Here is a 20533-nt window from a genome sequence, read left to right on the forward strand (position 1 = left end):
TTGTAATTAACGCAGAGGAAAGGAACAAGCAAAACAACTAACTTTTCACGTCGCACCACTGGAAGAGAAGCTCACAGATTAGCATGGCATAGTAACGTTGGCTCTGAATATCATATTGCGGCACTAAAACTCATTCGTCAATGCTTGCTTTTTTCAGAATGTACCCCACCTGCAATAGTTTCTTTTTTCAACGTAGAACAATCGGAACGATTGACGAGGCAATGGAATAATCTTGACCTCGACCCGAAAACCGAACATAAAAAGACATCGTTGTCTTACTATGGCTCGAAATTGTGGAGCAGCCTTTCTTTTCTTGTACGGAACTGTCCTAAAAGCGAATTCGAGAATAACATCCATAACTGGATGATATTCATGGCGGCCTGAATGTGTTAAAATTTGATGCATGAACATTGTATATGTGCGTGTGTGTGTGCTGTGTATGTATGTATGAAGATTGTAGGCGTGTTGACTGCCCACTACCCAACGTAATGTCCACTACTTTGTGATTGTCGGTATATACTGGAATAGTGTGCGGCTTCTGCCAAACTATGCTTCATTTAAAAAGCTGTGAATACCTTACTCAAGGCCTAACCAACCGGGATGGCCGCACATTTTCCGCGATTGCTCGTACCTTTTCCATGAAAACTTGTATGTCTATGTGATGCGCTACGTAATCACGGAAACCTTATCCAAATGATACGAATAAAAATGTTTTGCATCATCATCATGTTATCAGTTGCGACTGGCGCGGGTCTCCGGTTTCCGCATTGGTGCGTATGTGCAGCAGTTTCGCCCCTGTGCCGCTCCCACGCGCGGGTAACATGACCTTCCGAGCGCCGGGCGGGGGGAGTTTTCACGTGTCCACGCGCGGTCGGCCCAATTCTCCCGAGCCCCACCAATCAGGTGGTCGGGGCCGGCCGACCAGCTGATCGGCCGCCAGTCGGCCGCTGACGCTCGGAGAGGGTGGACCGCGCGGCGCGCAGCGGCGGACCCAGTGAGACGTGTGAGCGAGCCGCCAGGGCCCAGTGCCGGCAGCTGACGGACTGAGCAGGCGGCTGGTGGTGACGCCCGCCATGCCTCAGGTGGCCTGTCAGAAGTTCACCGTGAGCAGGGACTCGATGGTGACCCGGGCGGCCGCTCGCGCCGCACGGTGGAAGAAGCTGCCCACCGACCGCGGCAAACTGAGTGACAAGGAGAGCGGTTTCGAGTCGAGTCCGAACAGCCCGCGGGCTGAGTCGGGCCTGGAGCACCCCCAGCACGCGCCCGGCTCGCAAGGTAGGTCTCGCGCCAGCTGCATGCCTATTGCCAATGTTCTGTGCTCAGCCGTTTGTCTTCCATCGCCGACAGTTTTGTTATGCTGTGACTGTGTGGTGCTGTGCCCTGGTCCTTCGATTCAGCGTGGTGTTCTCGATTTGTTCAGCGGATACCAGACTCATCAGAACAATGTGTGTCCTTGCAATGGTTCTACGTAGGTGAAACACAGCGAGACCGCTGCCCTGGCCCTACTCTGCACTGGTTGCGCGGTACTCGGGTTTTTCGGACATATTCTCATTCGTGCTTCTATCCCTCATATGCTACTGGCGCTGGCCTATTAACCCTCGCACGACCAGGCCATTTCTCATAACACGAACGACCAGGGGGGGGGGGGTTTGTTACGACCCCCCCCCTGGCGTTTCGAAACGGAAGGTCGTAGAGCTTAGCGGAAAAAACCAACGGATTGCTCTCAACGAGATCTCGCGATTGGTGGTATATTTTTTGGTCCTAGGTCAACATTTGACCTACTTATGACCGGTCAAAGGTCAAATTTTCCGAAAAAATCAAACTTTTTCAACTTTCCGCGGCGATTGCGGCAAAACGGTGGGAGATATCGACTTGAAACCTTCACTATCGTGTTCCTTGATCAATTGTCTATCGTTTGGTATGTATTTCGTTTCCCTAGCTCTAAAAATGGCGCGTTGGGAGCGCCGGAAGTCGGCAAGGTCACAGTCGGCGGCAGAAATTCGAAAAATCAAAATTTAAGTTTTTGAAATCTGATTGTATTTTTGGATTTGGGAGGTCCATTTGCTCCCTATAGAACCTAATATTGCTGCATATTCCCATTGAGGTGACAAGAATTAGCAAAATAGTGGTTCGGGCGCTTTTCAAAAATAGTACCGGACGCTGTTCCTCTTGTGACGTCATAGCTCCGTGACCTGACCTGACCCGGTCAATTTTCTTGCACCACACGATAGCCAATGCTTGCCCCAACATGCATGGGAAGTTTCATCATGATCCATCAAACAATGTGGGTATCACCGGCAGAAAACCTAGGGATTCGGCGCACACGTTTGGTAACTGTCGGCCGGAGGCTGTACCTCTTATGACGTCATAACTCCGTGACCTGACATGACCCGATCAATTTTTTTTCGGCAAAAGATGCGCAAAGGCTGCCCCAGAGGGTATTGAAAATTTCAGCCCGCTACGACAAGCCGGTTAGCGTGCACCTCGAAAAAACCTCAGGGGGGGGGTTGATACAACCCCCCCCCCTAGGCGTTCTAGGGTTAAAACCATTATTTTTCTCTTAAGAAGACTCATCGAGAAAGACTGCAGTGCAGTAGGCGTGATTAATTATTAGCGGAAAGCTTTACCTTTGAAACGCTCATTGCGAATAATCATACCTATGATTGGGATATTCCTTTTTAACCTTCATGGCCATGGAACGAAACTGCGTTGTGTGGAGCTTTCCATTAGTTTGAGTATCGATCAAGGATAACACCTGTTATCATCATTTCTTCTTGTTGTAAGGAGCGGTCTCGACTGTGATTTTCCACGGCTCCGAGTTTCCATCGGTCCTGCTCCCATCGATCGGGTCACCTGCGTTCGAGCACACCCGTTCCTCTCCAGAGGAGCGCTCATCCCTCATCGCTCTGCGCGCCGCGCGGCAGCTTTTGGCTGAAGGGCCGGGTCGTTGTTTGTCGTGGCTGGCATTGTCAGTGTCATCATCTGCTCAGTGATGACACTGACACAACCTCTACTTGGTAAGTGGCTGTTCATTAGTCAGGGAGTGAGCTTCCCGAACTGCCGCTGAGCGGAACAGGCGCGGCCCGACCTCAGCGGAACTCACAGCGGGTCTCAGCGGAACTCACAGCTCGGGCATCAACGGGACGGGGGCGACCTCAGAGGCGGCGGAGGGAGGGGAGGGGAGGGGAGGGGAGGGGAGGGGTGGCGCTGTTATAAGGGTGGTCCTCGTCCAGCTAGTAGGTATGTGCCAGCGACAGTGGGCGCGCAGCAGAGACAGACGAGCGCCAAAGCATGGTATTCGACCCGAGGCACGAAACAGCTGTTCGCAGCCGTTCAAGCTGCTGTTCCTCATGAGATGAAATAAATACTTTGATAAATTCAAAGGTTTTTATTGTTACTGGTCGGAAAGATAGTTCAGATAAGATAGGTATTATTAATCATTACTCGGTTAATAATCGCTGTATTTCAGCATTGCTAATAATACCGTCTCGGACATATCCCGTTCCCAGTCTCGGCTGACGCGCGGACCGCTGTGAATCCGCGCCATGGCGCAGGTCGCCGGGGGCGGCGCACAGAGCAGCTCATTGTCGTCGGTGCTGTTGTCCACGGCGAGGCCGTCTCAAGTCATCACAAGCATACGTTATCTGCTGTTATCGGCACAACACACGACTGAAGCGCCATACCTCTGCGGCTGCATTGATAAGGCCAATGATGCACCGGCTATCGGCGTGCATAGGGACTAGTTCCGTGAGCACTCTGTCAAAGACGAATACGAATGAGACCTGAACATCGCGCGAACTTTGGTCTCTCGAGCCGTGTGAGGCGGCTCGGGCCTCCCGCCCTCGGGCCTCACCCGATCGATGGGACAATGTAGCAGGTCACCCGGTTGGTGGGACACTTTTATCAGCTCGGCCGGTTGGTGGGGGCCCGGGCGGAGTGTCTTCTCCCCTCGACTGCCTGGTGACCGACTACAGGAGCTGGTCTCCTCCTGGGAGGGAACCAGCCGACGTCTCAGTGATGGCCAGGTCCGGGCTGACGGTAGGTCAGGCTGTAGGTCGGCCGTTTCGGGCCGGCCAGCTGCTCCCGATATCCTGCCGACGCTGCAGGTCACACTGGGTCACGGCCGCGGGCTGGAGCGACCCGGGCCGCGCGCGTCTGCAGCCGCCGAGACCGGGCGCCGCCTCGCTGCCGGTCAGATGGACCCTCACGGCCTGTTCGTGGCCCCCGAGCGGCGGCCGCCGCGATTGTGCAATGTTCCGGGAGCTGCAGTGCCCTGTTTCACCGTCGACTGGATTGCAGCGTTTGCAGTAACTCGGTGGCGGAGTGCCCCAGTTAGTGAGGTCGTGGCTGGCGCTGGCTGTCTTCGGGATAGTGAACGCTGAACACCCTATCGAGGCACTGAACGGCTCAGGGCTCGGAAACAATTATAGGAATTAGAAACTGCTCGGAACGAAGTCCCTTGCCGTCGGTGATCGATCGTTGAAGGTCTTCACGAAGGGGATTGGCGGGAGGGCTGGGTGGGCGATGGGGAGTTGCTCGGAGCCGCGGCACTGTAGGCCGGCAGCCCGAAAAAGCGCTAGAAATTCCCCCAAACTGACTGTCCGCAATATGAACAAAATAGGTATTATTAAATCCCAAATTGATCGAAGAATACGATTCCGATGCCAGTTTTTCCCTAAGGTCAAAATTGAGGTCGTCAGTTGTCACCAAACACAAGACAATTTAGACTCTCTAGTGGCCACCACATTTACCGATTTTCATGATGATCTTTAGTGGTAATTTATTAGCTGACCAATCGTCGTTTTGAGCGAAATTTCCTGTCAGACTAGTTCAGGGCACTGTTGTTCACTGTGCCAACATCATTCTCACATATTGCATCGCTTTTCTGCAAGATAAGTTAGCTTTTTGCAAGCAGCTGCAAGACGTAATTAGAAATCATATCTAATTTTTTAATTAGACTTTTATAAAAATGTGATTTCGAGCGGCTAAAAATGAACATTTTATACTAGCCTCTGATTACTCATCTTTCGTTCCATATAGGTGCTTTGCTGCTTTTCCCTGCTACTTTTCGAGATATGCGCCAGTAAACGACATGATGTAGGGGCAATTGTCACCTCGCCGCTCTACTGAAGGCCCGGCGCTCTTTAAAGCGCTGGAAGTTGTGAAAAACAATCGCGTATAATCTGAATAAAATATATGTCCCTGAGCTCAGAATTGATCAACGCACACAATGCTGTCAAAAATTTTGGGCCAAACTCAAAAATTCAGTCATTATTAACCCCCAAACACAAGTCAGTGATAATCAACAACAACTTGCTCTTTAGTTAGACTTTTTGAGAAATGTTATTTCGAGCCGCTAAAAATGTCCATGCCATACAAAGCACTTATCATCTTTCTGTCATGCCCCACTCGCAATTTTTGCTAATGCCTGCTACTCTCCGAGGTCACGTGACCTCACCATTAAAAGTAAATGGGGAAATAAGGAAACTGTTGTTTTTGCGCGTGGAATGATCTCAAACTATCTCAAGCACACGGAATCGTGATTTCATGCACTCCTTGCAAGATCCGATGCATTACTTTTGCATTTTTGACCTTCCGTGACGTCATTTATGACGTCACTACGGTCATAGGAGTTTCTCGTCAATAACTCATGATCAAATTGAGCCAGCGACTCGGGAAAGCCACCAATGGACTCGAAAAGACCTCCCGAATCGAATGATATGCAATACGACTTCCTTCGATTAAGTTCGTGGCCTGATGGGCTCTGACCTGACCTTGACTCGAGGTCAACACCTTGAGTTGACCTCACCCGGACAAAAAGTATACCATTCGACGCGCCTGAGCCAGGCGAACACGATGGTGCCAAAATCGCTGCTCTGCGGCCATTTTTTGCGAAATTATTTACCAAAAACCAAACCCTACCTTGGGCTTTTGACTTCACCTCAGAGGTTACCGGTTTACCTGGGACCTTAAAATCGGGTATCAATCGTTCCGTCTTGAAACGGCGCACACGCTTGTTTTTTTCCGCGAGGCTCTAGCTCCATTAGGGGCGAAACGGCGAAAAGGGGTCGTACCAACCCTCCCCCCTCGGCCGGCCGAGGGGATGGGGGTCCGACAATAGGTCCGGCGAGGGTTAAGCAACCCCACTTCGTTTTTAGCATGTTTGCTTGTCACTGAGATCAACAACTCAATCACAGATAATTTCTAGCACTTTTCCGGGCCCCCGGCCCAGTGTGCGCGGTCACTGGCTGTGCAGACTGAGGGCGTCTGGGCCGGCGGCGTCGAGGACGGGCGGTGACTCGCCGGGCTCGGCTGGCCACCCGGCGCGGCCCGGCACCGTTACCGCCCGCTTCCTGCGGGGCCGGGCCACCGCCCCCGGCCCCGGTCCCGGCCCCGCGCCGCCAAACTGCCGGCCGGAACAGACGGCCGTCGTCGCTCCGAGTCCGGTCCTGCCAGTGACAGCAGCCGACTCCATCTCAGCACACGAGACCCGCCCGCCTGTCCTCAAAGTTGCTGATCTGCACACTCGGCGCCCCGGCCGGTCCCGGGTGAGCTGGCGGCGTCAGTTCCCTACCGGGCCATCCCACGCACTCCGTGCTGCCGCCGGCGACTGGGGCGTGCCTGGGGCGACAGAGGGCCGCCGCCGAGCCACGCCTGGGGCGACAGAGGGCTGCCGCCGAACCACGTGCCGCCCGCACCTCTCTGGAACAGGCCGTGCCGAGTCAGCCAGTGCTCGGACGGCCCTGTCACGCTCGGTTCTAGTGAGCAGCAGCCGCTGCGCTGTCGGCTGAGCTGGGCCGGCCGTGCCCCGATCCCGGCCGGGCGGGTGGCCGCTGGGGCGCGCCGGGAGCGGTGATATGGGTCAGACGGCCGACTGGTGAGTGGCCGGACCGAACGGTCCCGAACCGGGCCGAGTGGCGCCGTCCGGCCTCCGGAACCGGCGGCGGCGGAATCAGCAGCGGCTCGGACGGCATCAGTGGCGGCCCGGTGCGGCGGCTGTCTCGGGCCGGCCGCCGGGTGCATGGCACTGATGCACCGGGCGCTGTGCACTGCGGCCGTCGACCCCCGGCGCCGCCCGGGCCCACAGCCGGCCGGTGCCGCGCGCCACACATCGCCCCACCGGCAAACTCGGCCGTCGACAGCGGCAAAAACGGCGTGCCGCCGCCGCATCCGGCGCGCGCCACGTGGGCCGGCACTCCCACGGGGTCCGCCGGGCCCGCGAAACACGGCCGGGCCCGGCGGGCGCCGGCGCTGAGCCGCTGACCGAGTGGCGCGCTGACGCCGCCGCCCGCCGACCGCCGACCGGTGACGCCGCCAGCGAGCGTCAACGACCGGCAAGGCCGAGCGTCCCGCCGCCGCGCCGGTACACCGGAGCGGTGGTGAGTTACTCACCTCGGAGGCTCTGAGGTGAATAACTCACGATCTGCAGCTGCGCTGTGGGTATTACCGCCCAGAAAACCCGCTGCGCCGGCCGGCCGGCCGGCCTGGGAGTCCCCGTGCCGTTCCGCGCCGTAGGTACCGTTTCCGTGCCGTTTCCGTGCCGTTTCCGTACCGTTTCCGTACCGTTTCCGTACCGTCCGTACCGTACCGATACAGCAGCTCAGTTCAGTCGCCGGGGCGAATAGCACTCGGCTCTGGACGGCCCACCTACATGGGCTGACCGACCCGACTGTATGCATTTGGTGTGCACAGTGCACACATTGCACACACTGCACACATTGGTTAGATGCTGCTGAAATATAAATCATAATTTTTCTGGTGGAAAGAGTTCAACGCATGTTTTAGTGAATGGCTTCCGGTTTAGCAGTCAGCAAAACTATAACGTCCGTTGTTCACAGTTTTGTATCCATGCAACACTTAATAATCGTCAGAATGGCATTAAAACCAAAAAGTAGTACCTAGTAGGGGAAGCCGGGGGAAGCCCGGCATAGTAAGCTCTTTTTCATTGTTATTACATACCTTGGGTGCTGTATAAAATGTTAATATCTTGTTAGCTAGATAAGTTAATTGACCGTGTTTTCCCAAAAACTCGGTTTTGTGGAATTCGTATAAAGTTGCGTAATTCGAGTTTTAAAAAAGTGTTAATTTTTCCGGGGTAAGCACGGCATAGGGAGGTGGCCCGGCCAGCCACCTCTCCAGCGCTTAACAACGAGTTGGTGAAACCATTATGTGTCCTCCAAATATTGATGGAAAGTGAAATATTAAAGGGACTATCCCACCTTTAACATGGGGTTTGAGTTGAGATAGCCAAGTTTGCGGCGAGGTTCAGAAACCACTATCTATCTAGGTTGCAACCCCCGCGGCCTCTTGGTGTTGAAGAAATTCGTTCCCTTCATTTGAAAATGGGCCTTGTGCAAGGCCCTATCTTCAACATGGAGCGACCGTTAGTGTGACGTCACCTCGTTTAGTCATTCTGATTTAAATGGGTTTATTCGTTGAAAAATCGCTTAAAACTTGGTCTGAACTTTGTTGTGGTGCCTACAGAGTAAAAAGAATCAGCTTTATGACAGTAATGTGGCCTGGGGAAGGAGGTAATTTTGGGCTGTGACGTTACATATTTGAAAGTTTGTGTTTGGAATATGGGAAGCCTAAGATGTTTAATGAAAAATAAATGCCAGAACCGTGTTCCTGGTAATCCAATCTATAAAGTCGGGCACAATTTAACTGGTTTTAACAACATTTTAGAAGGTGGGATAGTCCCTTTAAGGTACTGTTTAGCTCTGGACATCTTGGAGTTTATGACACTTCATGTATTTTAGCCAGCGTCTACCACATATAGGGCACAGGTCGATGAAAATCGTGATGCAAAATAGACGAAAAATGTGTATTTTAAAATTCCTTAAAATTCATTATTCTCGTTTACCTTGATGCATCATATAACATATCATTCGACTCGTCTGATGAAGAAGAACACAATGACACCATTTTTGAAGCGCTAGCTTCATTTTCTATCATGTTATCTGCAAAAACGTAGTTTGACCCTAGTTGACCTCAAGTGACATGACCGTTCTTGTAGCATACAAACATAAACTTAGTCACACTTATTGATATAAAGTGATAGTATAACCCAAAACCGTTAAAATGGAGCAGATCTCTCCCATATTTTTACAGTAAAAACCAGGCAAGCAATCGCCCCTCATCCATAACTGATAGGTATGGGCACTGGAATAGAGCGACAAGCTAAGAGACTTTGTCTATATTAACCCGCGCCCTGCTGGGGGGGGGGTGTTTGAACACCCCCCCCCTGTGGTTTTTCGCGAATATCTCAAAAACGGCGGCGCGGAGCGCCGCCGTTTTTGGTACACCTTATCATACATCAATTCTACACATGTTGTGAAAATTGTAGACCAAGGTCATTCAAGGTCAGGTCACCAGGTCACTTGAAGTGACCTCACCTCATAAAAAGTTTCAATGTCTGTCATAGCTACACCGAGTGACCGATCGCTTTGAAACTTTCAGCGATTGCTAAGAGCAATAGCATGTACAAAATGTATATCTCAGAATTTTGATATCGATGACCTAAGGTCAGGTCAATTTTGCGACCTCCCCATTATAAGTCAATGGGAGAAAATTGAAATGCGCCTCTTTTGGATGAAAGACATTATAAACACTCCCAAACACCGAATTACAAGTGGTTTAGACACACTGAACATGAAAATGGTGTCTGTGACCCTTGTTTATGCCCTGAGGTCATCTTAGGTCACGAATGGTATCTAACAGTTTTTCGCAAATAACTTTTGATAGAGGCATGCTAGAGCGATGAAAACGCCTTAGATGTGTTCAACTCGACGATACGGATCGACTGATATGCAACATGACCCTTTCCGGTCAGGTCATGACCTTGACCTGAGGTCAAATTTTCAAGTTGACCTTTCAAGGTCAAGTTATAGTTCATTCGATGCGTCTTGACGAGAGGAACACGATGCCGGTGAAAGTAAGCTCGTACAAGGCTTGGGTCAAAAGTTATTGCAGAAAAACTGTTTCCGAAAAAATCGGCTATTTTTGCAGTTTTTGCCCCCTGCAGGCAAAACCGTTGACGTTAGGTCAAATCTGAGAGAATTACTCAGAAAGGGCGTTAATAGGGCTATCGAATGCGCTTTTCCGCGGCGCTGTAGCTCTATTGGTTCCCGAGTTATGCGTTGGCTTCTTGGAAATTTTCGACATTCGACCTGGAAATCGGCGAAATTTTGCCTTCAATGACCTCTGGTGACCTGACCTTTGACCTGACCAAAAAATTGACCGAAGTGATTTCGTCATTATTTTTGACGCTCTTTCGAACGCCGCCTTCCGCGTATCGCTACGTGGCCCAGGAGCCGAGTTACAAGGGGGGGTGTTCAAACACCCCCCCCCCCCCCAGCAGGGCGTGGAAATCCAGGACCCCCAGCCGGGCGCGGGTTAACACGTTTATTTTCAAAATTTATCTTTGGGCCAGGCGAAAACCAAACCTACTCAGTACCTACCTATTATCTCATGAAAAACAGCGGTTTAGTGGCATTGCTCTCGGTTGAGGGTAAGCTCGCCCACTCGCCCGGGGCCAATGTGTTAATTTTATTTTAGAACAGCGATGTTCGAAACAAAATGTCATACTTAAGCCAGCCTGCCTCGTTACCCCTCTCTATAAACACTTAAACAGTCCTTTCATAACATCTGTATAAATATTAGGGCTGTATGGTATAACATTAACAGTGCATCATATCTCAGTTTTTAGCTAAAAACCCTTAAAATGTCATTTTTGCTCTATAACTTTAACAATATGCAATTTTCGTTAGCTTTAACTTTTGCGCTGGCGTTACCTCAGCTGTCACGCTGAAAGGACAAAGAGTTGAGCATTTTATTGTGAATAATCTAGCCGGAAACGGGGTGGCCGGGCATCCCCCGCGCCCGGGCTTCCCCCGGCTTCCCCTACGTCAAGTAACGAGGTGTGTCGCTCACACATTCTGACCTGCTCCTCTCACCGTTGCAGAGTTGGCGCTGCGCGGGGCGCAGGAGGAGGAGCAGCACATCTCTCTGGACTGCTTCGAGTTCATCAAGAAGCTGGGCTCCGGCGGTGAGTACCTAGCCACCATTGCGCTGTCTTCCCTCCCGACTGTTTGTGTTATCGGCACACACTGGAGCTGAGCACCTTGTCCGGATCCGTGGGCCCGGGCCGCGCTGCCCGCGCCTTTCTCCCGTGCCCCGCCTTCTACTGTGCTTGTCCGGCGCTGTCCCTTCTGTCTGTCCGGCGCTGTTTGGGCTCGCTGTCCGGTGGTGCCTCGGTTCACTGTCGGGCGCTGTCCCTTCTGTCTGTCCGGCGCCGTTTGGGCTCGCTGTCCGGTGGTGTCTGGGTTCACTGTCGGGCGCTGTCTCTACTGGCTGTCCGTCTCCGTCTGGGCTCACGGGGTGTGTTGTATCGCGGTGGGACGGCCGGCCCCCGTCAGCCACGATCAGCTCCGTCCGTCCGCGGGTCGCCTGTGCTGAGAGGTGGACGGAGGCTGCCGCGGCAGGTCCCCAGTGCTGGTCTGGGGCCCGGTCCCTCCCCTCCGCGTCCTTCAATCTACAGACACCGCCGGGGGCCACGGAAGGTAACGGACTCTACCGCCACTCCCGCCCGTCGACCTGGCGGCGGGACCCGGCGGACCCCTTCCGTGGGCCATCCTCGCCCCGGGCGGCGGAAACCACTGGGATCCTTCCACCCCCGCCCCATGACCCGAGGCGGCGGAAACCACTGGGATCCTTCCACCCCCGCCCCATGACCCGAGGCGGCGGAAACCACTGGGCCTCTCCGGCACACACACATACACCCTCACCCGAGGCGGCGGAATTCGGCAAGCCTCCTTGTGGCAGTGGTGGCCGGTGGGTCTGGGCAGCGGGCTGGTTTGGGCGCTGCCGCCGGCCGCCGCGCCGCGCTGGCGAACGTTGACCCCCCGAATGTCGGCCAGTGTACCGGCCAGCGGCCCGGCCCGGCACGGCGCTCCCCTGAGCCGCCAGTGGCACGGCACGGCCGTGGTCACTTCTCTGGGCCGCCGGCCGCCCATCCGTGGCTCCGCTGCGGCAGCCGTGCTGGAGGGATCGGCTCTGCTGGTGGGGCCGAAGGAGAGGGGCGCAGCTCAGCAGGGGTAAGGGCTGGCGCGGCCGGTGTCAGGAGTGTTTTTGTGTTATGTCGGCAGAGCACAGGAGGCGGGAGGTAACACGCTGCAGAGCACAGGGGGCGGGAGGTAACACGCTGCTGGTGGTGCCGGCTGGTGATGTGGTGCTGGACACACTGTGCACTCAGCACTGATCACTCGGGTACTCTGGGTCCGTCTGGGGCTGTGCGGCGGGCTGTGCAGGTGACGTGCGCTGTCCGTCCGTCCGTCCGTCCGTCCGTCCGTCCGTCCATCCGCGCTCTATTCTGTCGGGTGGAGGCGCCAGTCCCAGCTGGTGAAGTCGGGTGGAGGCGCCAGTCCCAGCTGGTGAAGTCGGGTGGAGGCGCCAGTCCCAGCTGGTGAAGTCGGGTGGAGGCGCCAGTCCCAGCTGGTGAAGTCGGGTGGAGGCGCCAGTCCCAGCTGGTGAAGTCGGGTGGAGGCGCCAGGCCCAGCTGGTGAAGTCGGGTGGAGGCGCCAGTCCCAGCTGGTGAAGTCGGGTGGAGGCGCCAGGCCCAGCTGGTGAAGTCGGGTGGAGGCGCCAGGCCCAGCTGGTGAAGTCGGGTGGAGGCGCCAGGCCCAGCTGGTGAAGTCGGGTGGAGGCGCCAGGCCCAGCTGGTGAAGTCGAGTGGAGGCGCCAGGCCCCTGTCTGGCGGTCCTGTTATCGTCTGAGCGGGGCTGCGGAGGGTGACGGCTGGCGGCACGGCGCCCGCGGAGGGTGGCGGCACGGCGCCCGCGGAGGGTGGCGGCACGGCGCCCGCGGAGGGTGACGGCTGGCGGCACGGCGCCCTCGGAGGGTGGCGGCACGGCGCCCGCGGCGGGTGACGGCTCCCTCGGTCTGCAGACCGGCCCCGCGGCCGATCGGGCAGAGTCGAGCGCCCCGGCGTCACTAACTCCAGTGTCGACATCGGACATTTCACGACTGGGGGAAGCCTGGGCCTGATAAGCACCAGACTAAGGCATAAAGGCACCCTCAGGCTCTGTTTTGGCTTAGAGGAATGCGGCTGTTTTCTTGTTCGGCGCTCAGATAATGCCTTCACGACAATCGAACAGAACGAAGGGCTCTGCCGTAAGACGACCTAAAGTCGATGGTATGTCCCATTGTCACTTGCTGTTTACGAATTCGCGATATGGCATACGACGGTTGGACCGACCGCACAACTTCCGACAATTCTGACAGCGCGCCTCAGCGCGAGGTAGAACGTCACGCAGCCCGTCGGCGCCGACTACCAGCGGGCGGCGGGCGCAGTGGGGTCCCGATCTGTAACACGTGTGTGTTCTCGTGCCCAGAGCGGGGCACTTCGTGTTGTTGGCGGTCCTCGTCAGAGACGACGGTCTTCCGGTCGAGTTGTATTTGAGCAGCACAACACAGAGCAGGGTGATCGGCTACGGTGTCGGCACACGGAGCAGATGGTACACGTCCGATGGCTCTGGGACTCGGGGTTCTTCTCACACAAGCACGCGGAGCGGATGGTATTGCGTCCAGCGGCTGTGGAGTTCGGAGGTCCCCTCAAGCGAGAGAGAACACGTCCTACGCCGATGATGGCTCTAGGTCTTCTGCCATTCCCTTTGCCGGGGAGCTCTCGGCTCGGCTCACCCCGACCTAGTTCCTACCACATACTAGAATATAAAACTATCCTGCGTGACGGCCCGCTATTGGATTAAAACATTTTCGCTTTGAGACTCGTCTTGTGATTGGTTATTACTATGTCACCGCCCCTCGGCCCTCTGGTAGCTCTCAGAAGACACGTGTCAGATGAGTTGCCAATCGTCACGCGCTGGCACCGTGGTTGAGGGGGGCGTAGCACGATATCGTTCTAAGAAGCGCGTCAGAAGCATTGGTGGACATTAACCAGGTCACTATTCTGCGCGGGCCGGCATGAATGACGGATGGCGGGCGTCAGGCTGGCGCGACTCAGCGGCACCGTCGTGGCGGGCTGGAGACAATGAGTCACACATGGATAAACTATGACGCGTCGTTGGGCCGACCGCGGGGTCAGCTGCGGTGAGCTAAGTGCGGGCGGAGAGCGGTAAAGGTAGCGAGCGTTGAAAATGCGAAAATGAAATATGGCCACCACTCAGGTAAAATTAGACTGCGAACTAATTAAGCCTACACCCATAAAAATATAAGCAACGGTTAGCAGGCGATGAGGGTAAACAAATAACTAGACACACACTTTACACACCTCCCCCACCCATGGCAAGAGCTTTGGCTAGGACAAAGCAGAGGCCGACGCCTGAAGGGCGAAGGACACAGCGGGGGAGTCGCACGCAGAACACAAACACATTCGCGACAAGAACACGACACAGGGGCGGGAGGGCGGGAATTTGCCGGATGAACGCATTGAACGCCACTAGCGCACTCGCTGCGGTCCACGAAAACGGCTATCGTAGTCCATGACGTCAGTCATTTCGGCGGTGACCCGGATCGTGGGCCGTCGAGTCAACTGGTGACCCGGATTGCTGGTGCGCGGGGGCACTTCGCTTGGTAGCGTACGTCTGCGCTCGGTGCGGAACACTGAATCATACGGTGATTCGGATAGTTCCTCGGTCCATTGTGATGCAGGCTCGGCGCCGTGCATACACAAACACTTGCACGCACACTGGGGAAAGAGGGACAAAGAGACCTCACGCCTGGCCATACATGGCCCGTCACGGCATATCCGTTGTGGCACTAGACTGAGCGCTGAGTGATGCCGGTGCATCGTTTACAGTTACCACGTGCCGGCTCTGCTAGTGAGCCGAGCACAATGTGACACTCGTCAAGTTATGGCTGGCTCGTGATAGTCTCGAGAAATGGAAGCTGGGAGGACAAAGGGAGGAACGGTTTGTAGTCAGGCAGCGAGAGCAGTAGTGGTTAGCGCAAAAGCATAGTAGCAGTCAAGGATATGGCCTTTAGTAATCATAGGCGTGTTCGTTATTATCAGCAGCAGCATTCATTCTCAAAACATCCATCCACAATGCATCCGTTGTGACACCTATGGTCCCAATCACAACGACCGCTGCATCGTTGTGGCTCCTACGGTCTCCACCACAACGACCGTTTATTACATCAGGCTAGGGAAAGCCAATCAATAAAAAAATTACGTATTCGGAAGCTTCCGGTAACAATCCGATGAGTCACCTCAGTCATGGTGCTACATCACGGCAAATGGCTGTTGAACGTCAACGTCATTTGGATTGCTAGCTAAACTGCCAGACAATCAGTTCCAGATTGTACCTTCGTCTCTCGATTGCAGGGCACTCATAAAAAATTGTCTCCTCTATTACGCAGCTCTGGTGTACGTTCCGTCGTACACAACCCTTCGAGAGGCTCGAGACCTCAGACCTAATCGTGCAGCCTCTGTGGCAGCGGTAACGTCCATGCTCACCATCGTCCGGTAACTGTGGCGAGTTAATAACGCTGGGGTCACCTATTGCTGCTGAAGGGTTCTGAAAATTTGCAGTGCACCTGTCTCATACGTTTGTTGGCTTTACTCAGAAAAGCAGACCAACATCAGTTACCTTACGCGACTTGACCGCGCTCGGCCACCAATTAATATATGTTCCTCTCTTAGGTAAATGCCGACCTAAAGAGAGACTCTTGCAACATCATAGGGGCTTATCTAAACATCGTAATTCTGTTTCAGGCGTAGTCATCAACTGCACTAATTCTGCGTGCTTTTCGGAGTGATCACACGAATCTGAGTTTCTCGAGATCTGGGTATTTTGGTTCCGGCTGAATGGGCGCTTGATTGACGCGTCGCTGTTGGGTTTCGTGATCCTTCCGTCCAAGATAAGTGTCTCTTTCGTTAATGATTGATAATAGCTCGAGGCGTTCGGCCCGCTCAGTAGAACTTAGATCGAATAGGTCTGCGTTGTTCATTTCGGCGCGCCATAGGTCGAGTTTTTCGCCAAATGGATTGATTCTTAATAACTCTCGGTCCTTTACAGGCTGTCTTTGGGGAGCATTGGGGTTTTTCCTTGTTACATTCGCCTTGGATTTGGAGAATTCAGAACCAGGAGCATGCATGTGGGACGAGTTGGATTGAGCCATGATTGCCGCAATTGAGAGCCAAAATTACCACGTCATAAAATGAACAATATACGTTACAGTATAAAACTTAGTGCCACTCGGGAGATGTCGAGACGTACCTTTGTTTGATGTCACCAAAGATGGGATGTTCGCCAGTTCACTTTCACTCTCACTATCACTTTAACTACGCGCCGGGCGGACTGTTTCGATTACGCGCGAGCGTCTGGTTGTAGCGTTGGGTATTGAGCGCCTTTGAAGCCTCTCGATGAAGTCGATCTCGTAGAAGAGCGTCCGTTGACCTCGTTGGAGAGCGTGACTTGACCTCTCATTTCTGCTGAATTTTGCCTCGATGACGGGAAACGGTCGGTTGGAGCTGTCAGCGGCTTCGATCGAGCGCTGGTTGTGATTGCTGCCGTATTAGTGTAACTCGGGCAGCTTGGGCCTGACTGGTGCAGTTCTGATTCCGGAGCCCTTTGATTGGACGGCTCACAGTGAAGTGTCGGCCGATGTTCTAGCCGTGAGAGCTGGCTGGTAGCAGTTGTAACTCAGCAGCGATGAACGGGTACAGGTGCTCGTCGGCGGCAGATTTCCGTCAGCTGAAGAAAATCGGCGCACGAAGAAGCAGATGTAGGTGAGAAGACGGCTTCTTCGGCAGTTGGTTCGATCCGGGTCGGGCACGGCACCAATGTAACACGTGTGTGTTCTCGTGCCCAGAGCGGGGCACTTCGTGTTGTTGGCGGTCCTCGTCAGAGACGACGGTCTTCCGGTCGAGTTGTATTTGAGCAGCACAACACAGAGCAGGGTGATCGGCTACGGTGTCGGCACACGGAGCAGATGGTACACGTCCGATGGCTCTGGGACTCGGGGTTCTTCTCACACAAGCACGCGGAGCGGATGGTATTGCGTCCAGCGGCTGTGGAGTTCGGAGGTCCCCTCAAGCGAGAGAGAACACGTCCTACGCCGATGATGGCTCTAGGTCTTCTGCCATTCCCTTTGCCGGGGAGCTCTCGGCTCGGCTCACCCCGACCTAGTTCCTACCACATACTAGAATATAAAACTATCCTGCGTGACGGCCCGCTATTGGATTAAAACATTTTCGCTTTGAGACTCGTCTTGTGATTGGTTATTACTATGTCACCGCCCCTCGGCCCTCTGGTAGCTCTCAGAAGACACGTGTCAGATGAGTTGCCAATCGTCACGCGCTGGCACCGTGGTTGAGGGGGGCGTAGCACGATATCGTTCTAAGAAGCGCGTCAGAAGCATTGGTGGACATTAACCAGGTCACTATTCTGCGCGGGCCGGCATGAATGACGGATGGCGGGCGTCAGGCTGGCGCGACTCAGCGGCACCGTCGTGGCGGGCTGGAGACAATGAGTCACACATGGATAAACTATGACGCGTCGTTGGGCCGACCGCGGGGTCAGCTGCGGTGAGCTAAGTGCGGGCGGAGAGCGGTAAAGGTAGCGAGCGTTGAAAATGCGAAAATGAAATATGGCCACCACTCAGGTAAAATTAGACTGCGAACTAATTAAGCCTACACCCATAAAAATATAAGCAACGGTTAGCAGGCGATGAGGGTAAACAAATAACTAGACACACACTTTACAGATCCTCCGCGCTCCGCTCCCGGCCACAGCGGCCACGCGCGCCGCCGGCTGGCGGCAGCAGTGCTCCCGTCAGGCCGCCCGAGGCCATCGCTCTGTCTTCCCCGGCCCTCTGCCCCGCCCGGCGCCCGGCAACAAGCCGTGTGCGTGTGCGTCGGCGGAGCCGGTCAGGCCGCCAAGGCCGCCGACGTCGCCCGGCCGAGCGCGGTCGATAGCTGAGGGCGCAGAGCTGCAGCGGCCAGTCACCGGCACACAGGTGACACACAGGTCACGGACAGGTCACGGACAGGTCACGGGAGACACAGGTGGCAGGCCGGACACCGCAGGTCTGGCGGTGCGCACGGAATAGCTAAATAGCTAATATACCTAAGAGTCGTGATCAGAATTCACGAGTTAGTCAGAGTTCAGATCCGTCCCGTCACCAGCGGTACACAATTCACATGGACTGAACACTGCACACTGAAGAATCTAGTGTCTGCGCACCAGTGGCGGATCCAGGGGGGCAAAATGGGCATTTGCCCCCCCCCCCCCCCAACGGCATAATTTTAACATTACGCCTATGGACGAGGCTTGGAAAAAATCGATAAATTGTTATGGTTTGCTCCCCCCCCCCGAACTCTGAGCTGGATCCGCCTCTGCTGCGCACTCAGGCGAGCGTTTGTGGCGGTCTGACGCGTTCGTTCCGGAATGTTCGATGGGCTACGCAGCTCGAGCGGCAGCCGGGCTGGAGGGTTACATCATCCCAGCTGTGGGCCTGCAGTGGCCGCGTCAGGCGCGGCGAAGGCACCGACCCGCAGCCCGGCGGCGGGCGCAGCCGCGGCTCCGTTGTCGGGCCAGCGCGCCGTGCGGCTCTGGTTGGCACCTCGCGGCGCCCGGCCGGCCGCTGCCAGCTCAGAGTGGCGCTCCCCGCCCCTCCCCACCCCCAGTCAGCTGATTGCCAGCCGGCCGGCGGTGACGCGGCGGCCGACGGCCCGGAGCAGTGAATGATTCGGCGGCGGACGGCCCTCGGGATGGATGATTCGGCGGCCGACGGCCCGGCGCAGTGGGTACACTATATGAGTCGGCGGCCGGCAGGTCGGTCGGCCGGCAGGTCGGTGGGCCGGTCGCGGAACCTCCCTGAGTCACCAGTTTCCGGCAGCTCGTTGGGCTGTAGGGCTGATCACGTGTCAGACACAAGGGCAGCTCCGCCTTCAGCCGGGCGCCGAGCTGGTGCGCCGGAAAAGGTTCCCCTCAACTGGGAAGGACGGGACTTACCGTGCTGAGAGGTGCGCGCCGGCAGGAACCCCGTCCCGATCGACAAGCGGTGCACTGTAGCGCTGCCGGGGAGGCCCGCGTCTCGGGAAGGGGGGGGGGGAGGGACCGTGAGCAGACAGACGTGCGAGCGTTCAGTTTGTTCCACCGACCGCTGGCCACAGAAGCTCCACGGGCAGTGTCCGCTGGGTGCGGTCCTGTCTCGGTGGATCCCGCCGGCTCTCCCGGTGGATCCCGCCGGCTCTCCCGGTGGATCCGGCCGCCGCTGTCGGTGGATCCCGCCGGCTCTCCCGGTGGATCCCGCTCACTTTTCGCGGCTGGGCGCAGCCAGACCCGTTGTTCCGGGCTCGTCTGTGTGCGCTGTGGCCCCTGGACAGTGGGCAATGTGGCCGGCGTTGCAGGGGACTCCGATCTGGGACGCGCCGCCCGCCTGCGTGCTACTGCTGCTGCATGACCCAATTTGCCCCGCCGACGAGCAGCCGGACGGCTATTTAAACTCGGTCGATGACAAGGACGAAGGACATGGTCGGCGCGGCGGCGGAAACTGTGCGCCGGCCAGCGCCGGCCAGCTCCGGCCACCTCCGGCCACCTCCGGCCACCTCCGCGTACCTCGGAACTCCGCGGTCGCAAAGCGATACTCATTGTACGAACAGCATGTAGTGAGCGCGTATTACCCGCCAGGGCCAGCAGTGAAACAAGGTCCGGACCGCACAGCGGTTTTCCTTCTTAATCCTGATCTTCTCGGTTTTCATCTGACATGCGGGCATTATACGATAGTTTCCGAGTGACATCAGCTTTCATCGCACATAATACGCTTCTCGATCGCTGAGTGACCTGGGCAATGGGATCCTGCAGAGTTGAGTGTGGCAATTTTGTCGGGTGGTGGGAGTCGCTGCTGTGGTGTAAGCTGTTCGACGTCTGACGAGACACTCCGTCAGGTGAATGGCCTGACTCCGAGCGTACGTACATAAATGGCGCAAAGAAGCGAGGCTCCTTCTCTCTCTCTCTCTCTCTCTCTCTCTCTCTCTCTCTCTCTCTCTCTCTCTCTCTCTCTCTCTCTCTCTCTCTCTCTCTCTCTCTCTCTCTCTCTCTCTCTCTCTCTCTCTCTCTCTCTCTCCTCTCTCTCTCTCTCTCTCTCTCTCTCTCTCTCTCTCTCTCTCTCTCGCGTGGACTCATGGGGACTCACGTTAGGTACTGCAGAGTGCGGACCCGTCCATTTTTTTCCCAATTTTCCCACCATCTTTTCTGACACGATGAACCTGTTATCCCATCTGCACCATCCCCTCTCCCTCCCCACGGCCCGGCCGTCTGCTGCATCGTATGCCCTCCCTCTCCCCACCTCTCCCGGACCTCCCAGCTGTCCGTAAGCTCTGACCTCTCCCAGCTGTTCCTGAGCTCTGACCTCCCAGCTGTTCCTGAGCTCTGACCTCGCCCAGCTGTCCGTGAGCTCTGACCTCGCCCAGCTGTCCGTGAGCTCTGACCTCGCCCAGCTGTCCGTGAGCTCTGACCTCGCCCAGCTGTCCGTGAGCTCTGACCACCTCACTGCAGGCCGTCGGCATGAA

At 55.8% G+C, this 20533-nt stretch overlaps 1 protein-coding gene across 1 annotated transcript in view; it reads left to right on the forward strand.

The window, feature by feature from the left end:
* Positions 1–953: 953 nt before the first annotated feature.
* LOC122380648 (myotonin-protein kinase-like) overlaps positions 954–20533 on the forward strand; it is a 34632-nt gene continuing 15052 nt past the window's right edge. Inside the window, exons 1-2 of the mRNA XM_043363995.1 lie at positions 954–1275; positions 10964–11047. Coding sequence (XP_043219930.1) covers positions 1074–1275; positions 10964–11047 — 286 coding nt within the window. The 5' untranslated portion in view covers positions 954–1073. The remainder of the gene's footprint in view (positions 1276–10963; positions 11048–20533) is intronic.

Source organism: Amphibalanus amphitrite, unplaced genomic scaffold, assembly GCF_019059575.1.
Source record: "Amphibalanus amphitrite isolate SeventyFive unplaced genomic scaffold, NRLGWU_Aamphi_draft 000103F_arrow, whole genome shotgun sequence".
NCBI classification, from domain to species: domain Eukaryota; kingdom Metazoa; phylum Arthropoda; class Thecostraca; order Balanomorpha; family Balanidae; genus Amphibalanus; species Amphibalanus amphitrite.